The sequence below is a fragment of the Pteropus medius genome, unplaced genomic scaffold (genome assembly GCF_902729225.1).
Source record: "Pteropus medius unplaced genomic scaffold, Ma_sr-lr_union100, whole genome shotgun sequence".
Lineage (NCBI taxonomy): Eukaryota > Metazoa > Chordata > Mammalia > Chiroptera > Pteropodidae > Pteropus > Pteropus medius.
Window position 1 is genome coordinate 6,812,238 of NW_024351647.1, and position 12,596 is coordinate 6,824,833.

Sequence of the window (12,596 nt, forward strand, 5' to 3'; positions counted from 1 at the left end):
ACTGGGGAGGGGAAGGACTTCAAGTAAAAACACTGGTGTGCTGGTAAGCAGACTCTCCAGAATTTAAAAACAAAAAATACTGATTTTTAGTATTTGCCAATTTCTGTAGTGTAAATACTCACACATGCTAATTTCAGATGACTAATATGAAGTCAATGAACATGGTTTTGGGAGAAGATGCATACAATTGGCTCTCATGAGCTGGTATGAGCTGGCTGTAGCATATGCTTGGCATAAGGTGGTCAGGTAAAGGCTGCATTTCAGGCAGAGGGATTACCAATTTTAAAAGATCCTAAAGCAGAAATAACCTGAATAGATTTATAAAACAGAATAGATAACAAGGCTGAAGTAGAGTGAGGAAAGGACAGAACAGTTAGAAAGACAGGAAGAAACCAGACCATGTAGCTAGCAAAAAGACAGTTCTAAATATATTTACTGAATAATCTCTCCTTTTCCCATTGAACTATTCTAGATAATAATAACATAATGGATGGAGGTTGTGGCCAGGGAGAAGGAGTGACATTGAGCTAATGTTATTTCCTTTATTTGTGGGACAGGTTTTTTTAAAAGTAAGAAAGGATTTAAAAAGCAGAAAAAGTGAGAAAAACGTAATTTAGGATGACAGAATGGTTTAAATATCTCAATAATATTAATAATTATAATGCAAATAAACTAAATTCACTAGTTAAAACATAAAGATCAACAGACTGGATCAAACGACAAAATCCAGGCACATACTGTTTACAAGAGACGTAATACAAGGGCTGAAAGTAAAGTGATATATCAGGCAAGTACTAACCAAAAGAAAGCTCATATAGTTTCATTACTATCAGATAGACTTTTCTTTAAGAGAAAAACTTTATTAGGGACAAGACGATAATCACATAACCAAAGGTTTAATTCACCAAGAACTATAACAGTTTTAAACATACATCTATTGTTTCTAGTTATCTCTTTCCATATAACAAATTACTCCCAAATTTAGTGGTTTCAACCACACACAGTTATTATATCATAGTCTGTGTGGGTTAGGAATATGGGCATGGCTTAGCTGGGCCCTCTACTTCACAGTCTCCCATGAGGCACCAATCAAGCGTCTGCCTGAAAAGATCCACTTCCAAGGTCACTCACATCATTGTTGGCAGGATCCATTCCTTTTCAGGCTGTTGGCCAAAAGCCTCTTTTGGTTCCTTGCCATGTGGGCCTTTCCATAGGACAGCTGACAGCATGGCAGCTAGATTCCCTCAAAGCAAGCCATCAGAGAGAGCCAGGGAGAGAGTGCAAGACAGATGTCACAGTCTTTTTATAATCTTCTTTTGAAAGTGACATCATTTTTGCCATATTCTATTAATTAGAGGGAGTCATTAAGTCCGGCACTCACTCAAAGTGGAAAGGATCACACGAGAGAATGAACACCAGAAAGAAAGGAGCACTGGGAGCCAACTGAAGAGGCTGCTTACAACATCCATGCATATCTTAAAATATTTGAGGCAAAAATGGATAGAACTCTATTGAGAAACTGATAAACTGACCATCGCACATGGAGATTTTTAACATATTTCTCCTAATAATTGATAGATAAATCAGACAAAATAAGCGAGGATAAAAAAATTTGAATAATACAATGAATAACTTTCACTCAATGAACATAGAGTTCTACATCCAAAATTGGAGAATATACATTTTAATCAAACATACATGGAAAATTTATAAAAAGTTATGTACTAGACCTCAGACTGAACAAATTTCAAAGAAGTATAACATGACCCATGATCTTGACCTATAAAAACAATTAAGAATTATAAAAAGATAAATTTTAAAATCCTCAAATTTAGAAATTGAAAAAAAAACACTGCTCAACAATTCAAAAATCAAAGATTAAAATACTTTAAAAATTTGAATGACAATGAAAACACCATTTATTGAAACTTATAGGATCCACAAAAGTAGCACTTCAAAGGAAAGTTATTGCCTTAAAATTTTAAATTAGTGTAGTAAAAAGAATGAAAATTATATGAGCTAAGTACCTATTTCAGGAAGCTAGAAAGACAGCAAAATAAATCCTAAGACAATAGAAGGAAAAACATAATGATAACTAACACTAGGTGTCTTTTGATTAAATGTCCTTTCCCTGCTGCTCAACAGCCTTACAAAATTGTTGCTATAAAAATCTGGCCTCAGAATATTCCTGCCCCATCCTGCTGGTCCAAGCCATCTCCTAGCATCTCTGGCTCCAGTCCTGATACATCTACATTTGGGGTCCTTCTAGTCTCAAGTTTCAAGTGCAACCACCTTAACTTTCAGACATTCTGGTCCTGGCTGTTTCTGGCCCAACTCCCATTTACTTGCTTAATTTTTTTTAAAGGTAGAAGAATGTTCCTGGAGACTGTCTACATTTGCGAGGCTGGTGATGCATCCAAGATTGTCTTACCCAAGATCTAGTTGTAGTGGTGTTGTGGAAGGGAGGGTCCCCTATAGCTCTCGGTCAATCAGGCAAAGAACAAAACTCTCATTAGGAGTGGTTAATTGATAGGCATGGATCAATTAGACATAAAACCAGGCGTGGTTATACTGGAAGACATGGCTGAATTCTCGGTCTGATATCTTGGTGGGAAATCATGCTGCTTCAGACGTACAGCCTTCAGATGTCTGGGTCACTACTGTGACCCCAGGAAAGCCCAAACAGAATGGGAGTTCTAGAATTTCTGAATAGCAAACAGCCTTACTCTGCAGGAACTAAGAACAGAATCCATATGTTAGGACTGGTTCAGGACCCGAAGAAGATTCTTTTAGAGAATACCTACTGAGACTGGCCTCAGTAATGCTTTCAATTAAACAGCCCATCAGATCACTATTATGTTTCTTTTTTTCTCATTTTACTATCCAAATAATGCTGGTATTACTGTGAAACTTACTGGTGTTTCACTGTAGAATTCAAATGAAAACTGATAGGAGTGCCATTGGTTCTACTGAAGATTTGATTTCTATTTTTTATGGTATACATTTTTTTGTAAACAGAAACATGGTATACCAAAATGTTTTGCTCTTTATAAAAACATTATTGTTGTGGTGCTGTTACTTCTTTAACGTTGCTTCTGTCAATTACCACTTACACTACAGTTTGTGCTTGCAGTTAAGTCTCAGATTCTTCCCCTAGCCTTCTGATCTTTTTAAATCACTGTTTGCTGATGTGAGTTAAGCAGGAGCAGTAAATGTACTTGATTTCCCTTGGCACAGGTTTGAGTTTGAATCATGTGACTATGTGAACATGAAAGGGTGTCTCAAAAGTTACAAATTATGTTTTTGATTTTAGCGTTTTTGTTTTAATCAGTAGCCAAACCAGAGGCACACATTATGATTGGTTGCCGTATCTCTTAAGTCTTTTGCTTTCTCTCTCTTTCTCTTTGTAATTTATTTGTTGAAGAAACTGTCATTTCTTCAGTAGTTTCTGATGGTTTGAATTTTGATGATGGCATCCATGTGATGTTTAACATTTTTTTTTGGTATATCTTATCAACTGGTAGTTGAGTCTAGCTACTTAACTACATTTAGTACTTTTAGGTGAGAAAAGGAGGAAAACTTTGTAAAGGTATTTTGATCTTCTATCATGAAGTACATGTAATCTGGTTGTCTTTCTTTTTGAGATACGAGCAACTGTTGATGATTAATGCCTAGATCCACTAATTTATGAGGGTTTAAAAATAGTGATATTCTGATTCTATTATTCTTTCACTTATTAGCTGAAATACGTGTATAGAGACATTCCTTCCAATATCCTCTTTGGTTATCCATTTGTATAGTTAAAGGCAAAATAAATACTTCATTCTTTCTTTCTGTTGACTTATCAGAATAATGAATTGGGTTACTAAAATATTCCACTGGTGACCAATTGGTTTTTTTAAGTATCATTATGAACTCATGAATTTAAATATTGGATATGTTTCAAATCAGATTTTTTTTTCTACATCTACTAAGATGATTATATGGTGTTTCTCCTTTAATCTGGTAATATACTGAATTATATAAATTGATTTTTAATGGTAAATCAATCATGTCTTTCTAGCAGAAACCCAAATTGGTCATGGGGCAATTTTTAAAATATATTGCTTGATTTAGATTATAAATATTTTGTTTAGGGCATATATATCTGTGCTCACAAAGAAAATGGACCTATATTTTTCTTATTGACATTATTTAGTTTTGGTATCAAAGTTATGCAAGCCTCAAAGTGAGGAATGTTGGGGAATGTTTACTTGTTTTTCTATTCCTTGAGAAAACTGTAGAAGAGTTTAATTATTTTGGTAAAACTTGTAAAAATGCCAAGGCCCACTGCTCATTTCCTTACTTATTTCCTAAAATTTTTTAAATTGAAAATTACACACACACACACACACACACACACACACAAAGAGAGAGAGAGAGAAAGAGAGAGAGAGAAAGATCATACATCTTAAGCACATAGCTTCTTTATCACAAGAGCAGTTTCAGCCTTTCATACATCTCCTCAGCCTGACCCTGAGTTTTGCAAGAGATCTGATGAGTCAGTGGGAGCAGTAGGTACATTAAAATAGCTGCACCCTGTTGAAAGGAAACATATTTAGAAGGTCTGGAAAATGCTATTATAAATTCTATTCAGCAGGCAAGGCAACTGAACCAGTTTTTCACCTACTAAGCCAAATTATCTTAAATGAGTTTTTTTTTTACAGTGAGCTGGCAAGATTTTAATTCAAGCTATCAATGCTTTTTCTTAAGAACTATAAGATAATTAGAAAATATAACAAAATGTCATCTTTTACTCTTTTGCAAACACAATTTTTAAAATAAACCAGTCTTTTAAGGATTTTGAGGCTGTTAAACAAAGATAATTAATGTGGAAGACAAAAGACAGTAGTTATTAAAAGCATGGAAAAAAAAAAAAGGAGAATATAATCTGACCTAATGAACCTGAGAGAGAGAGCCCAGGATAGCAAATGAACTTACCGGAGAATCTGGCCAGATGACTCTGGATAAATTCCCAGGTTTGTTTAAAATTAAATGCAATTGTAGGTTGCCAAATGAGATTAATGTCTGAAGTAGTCTCTTTGCAAATACTATTAGGGTTTTTAACTAATACTAAGAAAACCTTTCCTTCACAATCACATAATACATCTTTTTGCCTACAATTTGTCTGCTATCTTTTACTGTAAGTATTTAACGGGGGAAAAAAAATCCAACTTAGTAACACTGGAACAATACCAACTCCCCCAACTGTACATTTCATTAGGTAAATCCTTCTTTATTTCCATTACACACATGTTCCTGGCCAGACGATGGAATACTCTCAAGCTTCTCTTCCTATCAGGCATGTATCAGAGACAGAAGCAATTTAATAGTTTAGAAGGAAAATACTCTTTTCATAAAATGGCAAAATATTTCAATGAAATCTTAACCATTCCTGATCCAAATATGAAATTTTTCTATAGAAAAGACTAATTTTGAATAGTTAAATAAACTATCCAATATAAAAGTATAAAAAAGAGAATGGTGACAGCCCCAATACCATGAGGCTAGAACCCTGGTGATCAGATTTCTAGCTATATGTTTACATCTAACCATTTACTTAATTAATATCTATTTAGTGCCTAAGGTATCAGTTGCTATTCCAGAACATAAACTCACTCAAAGGAATAAGACGACCAGAAACTTAACCTTGAAAGAGCAGAAAAGGAGTATCCCAGTTTCTTTAACTAATACTCTGAATCTTTAATAAGGAAACAAGTATTTTCCCTACTTAGTACATTTTGATAGCTTATATTTTCCACCCCTGCTCTGCATCTAAAAATTCAGCAATGTACAAATAAGCCTCAAACCAAAAGATATATACACACAAAATGACTCTTAATGTATTTAAAAGTACTTAACTTCTCTCATAATTAAAGAAGTACGAATACAAACTAGAGATGCCATTTTCACTGATTAGGTAAAGCAAAAACTTTATGACTGATAATACCTACTTTTGATGACAGGGAGCTGAGTATGACTCCAAACTCCTTACTGGTGGGCTTTAAGTTGATGTGTATTTTTGAAAATATAGATACCTTTTGACCAAGAAATTCATCTACTAGGAATTTATTCTACAAATATACCGACAATGAGAATTCAAGTATATATGTACAAGATGTTTACTGCAATATGATTTGTAACAGTAAAACACTGGAAAATAACTTAAATGTTCAAGAACAGAGAACTGGCTGAGTAAAATTACAGCATAGGAATACAATGGAATATTATTTTACCACAAAGAAATGAGGCAGATCTTTATGGACTGATATGTCTAAGATAAAATGTTAAGTGAAAAAAATTCACAGAACATATGTCTGTATAACATAATTCCATTGACAAAAAAAGGAAAAAAACATAGTTATATATAATATAAAAATGTATAATTAAAAATTGCTATAATTCCCAAGGAAGGGTCAACAGCAAGTACCTTGGGGTACTAGAGGTGAAGTGGCAGGGCGAAGGTACTCTGGATAACTTTCACTTTCTTTATAGTATATACTTTTTGTATTGTCTGAATTCCTCACCTGAGTATGTTTTTATTTTTATATTCTAAAAATTTATCAGTTTAGAGATGTTATGAAATTCCTGCCAAATTATAAGCTAACTGCAATTTAAATAAGTGATACCTAGAAGAAATCAATTCATTTCCATAACTTATTTCACAGATAAGGAATTAGAACATCAATTACTATGGCCTGCTTAAAGCCATGCTGTTTATGAAGTACTTTCAGTAATTAAAATGAAGTTGATCAAAAGACCAAGAAAAATAATAAAAAGGGCAAAGTAGCTGCAAAGCCTAAGATATTATTGAGTATTATATCTTCTTTTCAGAATTATAGAAAAAAAGCTCCAATTCTTAGATTTTTTTAAACCACAGAACATGAAAAATTACCTTTTTTTGAGGTATAAATGACACAACATTCTGTTAGTTTCATATGTACAACATAATAATTTGGTATTAGTACTAAAATTATTTTTACTATAACTAAATTGAGTCGTAGCAATCAATTGCAGAAGTAGTTTCCTAAAAACTTATCAAGCTGGGAATAGAAATAGCAGGAAAAAAAGTCGAGGAGTAAGAAGTAAAAAAAGAGTGGAAAGAAAATCGAATTAAAAAAGTAAGTAACGTCTGTTAGTATAAGCAAGAAAAGAGTGACTTTAGAAAGAGTCAACCCCCACAGTAATACTATACCTAACAGCTGGCTGTGTTCCCCTGTGATGGAGTTCTGACTTGGGTCTGAAAAACAAACAATTGAAAAGAAAAGGAAAAAATGAATGTTCAAAACAAATAATTTCTTAAAAATCAGCAATAAAAGTCAACCAAGGAACTAAACCAAAAAAAAGTTTTAAGGGCTCAAGACACATTAAATAAAAGGATAATAAAAATATAAGGAACTATTATAGATAATAATGACATTGCTTCCTTGAAAAGTTAAACAACAGAATTAACACGTGACCCCGCAATTCCACTCCTAGGTATATGTATATCCAAAAGAAATGAAAACAGATTACTTGTATGACAATATTTATAACGGCATTATTCAAATACTCAAAAAGCAGAAACAATCCAAACAATCAAAAGATGAACAGATAAAACAAAATGTGATATATACTTATAATGGAATATTTTCAGCTGTTAAAATGAATGAAATTCTGATACATGCTACAACATGGATGAACTTTGAAAATATTATGCTAAGGGAAATAAGCCTATGCAGAAGGACAAATATTTTATGATTTCATTTATATGACTTATTTGGAAAAAACAAATTTATAAAGACAGAAAGTAGATTAGAGGTTATCAGGGCTGGGCGGAGTGGGAATGGAATGCTATTGCTTAATGAGTACAGAATTTCTATTTAGAGTGATGAGAAAATTTGGAAACAGATATGGTAATGGTTGCACAGCATTGTGAATGCAATTAATGCCAATGAACTGTGCACTTAAAAATGATTAAAACGTTAGATTTTGTGTTTTATAAAACAATAATCACACAAATTTGACCAAACAATACTAGCTCCATAAAGTAGGATGATTCAGGCCTATAACATGAATTACATTTTCTTTTTAATGACAAAGTAACATAACATATGACCACATTAGCTCAAAGTCAACATAAGTAAAGAACTCATTAGCAGATATGTTCTGTTTTGACTTTAAAATAAAATGACTACACTGGATTTTACAAAAATTTATTTCTTCAGTAATCTACCATAAAAGTAGTGGCAATAAGCAAAATTCTTAATGCAAGATGTATTGACAATCACCAACTACTTTGCTTAAAGGCTTATAAAGCATTAAGGGCTAAATATGGAAAAACTCAGCTCCATTTTCCTCAAAGATTAAGTCTCTTTAGATACAGAGGATAGAGGATTCTATCTGGCTTCCCGGAATGTATCTGAGGAATAAAAAATTTAGACCGGGGGGGTGGGAAGTGGGGGGAGGGTGTCTGTGAACACTGGGGGAAAAAGTTACAACTTTATTTTCACTAATCTCTATAATGTAGGCAACAAACCACATAAAAGTACCTGTGATTTTGTCAACAATAAATATCAGATATTTTCATATCACATTATAGTTGCTGCATATATCTCAATATCTTTTGGGTTCAATACTACTTTGAAATTGTGGTAATTATTAGAATGGTAGATAGGTCTTATTCAAAGCATTGATAAACACTTATTAGAATAGAGATTTAACATTTTGATAATTGTACTTTAATATAATAGGGTTCTTTTTAATCCTATATATAAAAATTTATGTATATAAAAATATGTATATATTTGTGTATGTGTACTATTGCAGCATTTAAGAACATTATTCTGAAAAGGAATTTGTAGGCTTCAGGATGCCAAAAAGGTCCAAGATACAAAAAAGATTAAGAATTACTGTTTTAGAAAAAATTCAAATAATATTTTCAATGGTGTTTTTTGTTATATATAATTTAATTAAATGTAAGCATCCCAGACAGAAATAATCAGAATACTTAACAAATTCTGATTTCTGATGTATGAACTAATATGTACTACATATTAGAGTATGTAGTATGTATACTCTAATCAAGAAGAAAATAAAGTAGAAACCTGATTCCAATAAGTAAAGTGTTAAATGCTATGTGTACATTTTAAAATATATTTTTAGAAGGCTTTCATACTTAATTTGGTTTTGAAAAAGAGAAATTCCAAATTTTTCTATTCTACCATATTTTCCCCAACATAACAGCAAGTGAACTTCCAGTTTTACTTTAAACTCGTCTTATTTCCTATCTAAATAAATAATATGGTTCACTAGTGAATTCTACTAAACATTCAAAGAAAAATAACAATCCTTCTCAAACTCTTCCAAAAAAGAGAAGTGGAGGGACTACTTTCAAACTCATTTTCCAAGGTCAGCACTACCCTGATACCACGAGGACACCACAAGAAAAGAAAATCACAGGCCAATAGCCATCATGAACACAGATGCAATACTCTTCAACAAAATATTAGCAAACCAAATTCAACAATACATTTTAAGAATCAAACATCATGATAAAACGGGATTTATCTCATCATGAGAAAATATATTCTAGAACTACATATGGTGACACATGTTAATTAGACTTATTGTGGTGATCATTTTACAATACATGAAAATATCGAATCATTATGTTGTACATCTGAAACTATTATGTTTGTATGTCAGTTATACCTCAATAAAAAAGTAAAGAGTAAAAAAAGAATATACGTTGTTCTTGCACATAAGACAAAGTAGGAATAACAGTTCCATAGTAAGTTAATATATTAGATGTTTTTCCTCTCTCCCTCTCCCTAATCCCTCTCTCTCATGTAGGAGAAAATTTGGGCCCATCATTATAGAGAAGCAGGTGTATAATAATATGGAAAGAAGAGCAGAGAAAAAAACATAGAATTTTAGAACCAGAACTTCTGTCATCATCTAGATCTACTCTAGTGATTCTAAAGGAAAAGTTGGAAGGGCCATGAGCATCTTCTATTTTTCTTCCTAGAACTATATTAACACACCCTTCTCAAGATTTTTATTCTCAGCTACTGCCATTAATGGAAATGCCTTTCTTTCTCGGATCTGCTAGGACAGAACAAAACTGAGAACCTTGGATCTTCATATTTATAGTTGAGACGACAAATCCCTGGGTTAATGAGTGGCCAAAGACACATTACACTACTATCAAACAAGAAAGGTTAGAGAAATAGTCTTGATGTCTTGAGAATCTATGTTTATGTTTCTTAATACTCTGCAATTCTAACTTTCTTGTTCTAAAACAAAGTAAAATAGCCTAAAACAAGTTATCTGGAATTGCCACAGAATGTATCCATGAATAAAAATGGAAAAATATATCAGATTACTCAGGCAGAGTAGGTATGATTTTAGAAGTGGGAGTATAAATGACATTTTTCTTAAAAAGAATTACCTCCTTCTGTATAATATACTTCCTTGCCTTCTGAGCTAGGTGTAAGTGATCTATGTGCATTTGCTAGCCAACCTAGGACTCTTCCTTTGAACACCCTCCTATTTTGAGATGAGTAGAAATAAGTTTTTGTATAGTTCCCTACAAGTTTAGCTTAGACTTCTGTTTTTCACTTATTATAATGAAAGGAATGGGGGGCAATCTTATTTGATAAGCTGAAGATTAACCTCTAAGAACCTACAGATGCTTCATTAATATATGTAAAAGATGAAATAAGGGCAAATCTAGGAAACTGGCTCATAAAGCCACTAAATGGTGGTACTACTCACTTGCATGCTATAAAATCATAATTGATAAGTTGGTTTAAACTGAAGATTCTGGGTATGCAATCCAAATTATGTAGTGCAGTCAACATGATACCATTGTTCTATATCTGGGCACTCTTCTACAGTCCTATATCTGAACACTCCCATTTAACATTTTTACTGCCTATGTCACTTGTGAGAGTACACCTAAGTCTGCCTAAGACTGGGAGTTTTGTCCCTAAATATTTCTCAAAATGACATTTATTTTACCATATTACTTCCTGTAATAGGAACAATTTGCCCATGTTAACTGTTTTTACTCTTCAATGGCCTTAAATAAAGGTACTCCTAGGTCATGATATAATCAGGTTATACTCAAAAGCCTGTGAGACTCTATCAATCAAAATGGTAGTTCAAATAAAAAACAGAAACATACCTTTTCGTGACAGTAAATACAATCATAAAGGTGAACTGAAAATATTTCCTTGTTAACAGTAATGACATACTACTTTTACAAATAAGTACTTGCTCAGTATATTTAATTTTCCTAGGTAAATGGTAAGGAATGAAGATTTTATTTAGTTTCTTGCCATGTGCCTTGGAAAATAGAAAAATGATGTGGGTGGTATTCACTTGCAAAACTGCCTCTGTAAATGGTTTTTATGAAAAGCTTTATTATTCTCCTTAGTTTGTCCACAGCAATAGTCTTTTTCTAAATTTCCTTTGATAATCACTTCATCTACCATTCTTGGTAGTGAATCTGAAGAAAACAAAGGCTAACCTGCATCCTGCATCTAAAATTCAGGGTAGAAGGTTTGTCTTTATTAAAGACAGAATCAATAATTTCATTAAGTAACACAACAGTGAAAACTGTTGCCTAATTGTTTAGAAAAAGTAGACACAATCACATGCATGTATATCAGGACAATTACCTTTTCATACTCCTGTCTATGTTATCTAGATGTACTACAAAAACTATTTCAGGATACTAAATACCTGAAATCACCAGTCTTAACACATTTCTAATTTTCTGGACTCTGACTTTTTATAAAACCAAAGCATCATCATCATCATCATAAGAACATTTGACTCAGATTTAGGCAAAGATGACTAAAAGATGAAACCAAATAATTACTCTAACATTACAAATTCATTAGATTCTGCTCCTCTATATGAGTAGTTTCTCATTTTAGTGGGAAACCAGAGAGGTAAAACAAGTTGAAATAAGGTAAAATCTGAAAAGCCTATCTTCATATAGATTTTGAACTTACTGCAATGAAATTAAATAAGACCTAGAAAAACTTACATGTAATTAATTGGGTTTAAGTAAATGGGAGAAAACATCAAGCAATTTTCGGCAAAGTAAAATTAACCAGGAAGATGGCAATGAAAGCAAATACTTACAAAAAGTTAATAAATCATTAGTTCTTCATGTTTCTAGTTTTATCCCATAAGAGAGTTGAAAGATCCTTCTTTGAATTTTTAATATAGTAAAAATATAATTTTTAAAAAGACACTTAGAGTCTACTTCTGCCAAAAAAAGATAATTTCTGCTGGGATTTATAGTTTGGTTCAAAATATCTTGCCAAGTAAGGGATCTGTGAAGACAACTAACAATGGAGAGAGTAAGTTGTGGTAGTAGCACTGAACCATGGACTGAACTTCATGTATAATGCATATTTCTTAGTGCTCAGTGAACATTCTGTAATATCTTAATAGGGACTTGGTGAGAAAATGGTTTGGGGCAGGGATGGTTAAGTAATTTTGGCAAATCTATTTAACAGCCAAGTAGATTTCTATAATGTACAATTTCTAAGATCCTT

The 12,596-nt window shown here is 32.5% G+C and overlaps 1 protein-coding gene across 5 annotated transcripts in view; it reads right to left on the bottom strand.

Annotated features, from left to right (window-relative positions):
• Positions 1-12,596, bottom strand: part of SLC12A6 (solute carrier family 12 member 6) — a 77,146-nt gene that overhangs the window by 28,420 nt on the left and 36,130 nt on the right. For 4 of the 5 annotated variants that reach the window (XM_039843991.1, XM_039843995.1, XM_039843993.1 and 1 more), the window contains one exon: positions 7,235-7,279. The exons of the other annotated variant lie outside the window; for it this stretch is intronic. In XM_039843991.1, coding sequence (XP_039699925.1) covers positions 7,235-7,279 — 45 coding nt within the window. The remainder of the gene's footprint in view (positions 1-7,234; positions 7,280-12,596) is intronic. 5 annotated transcript variants of the gene reach the window in all.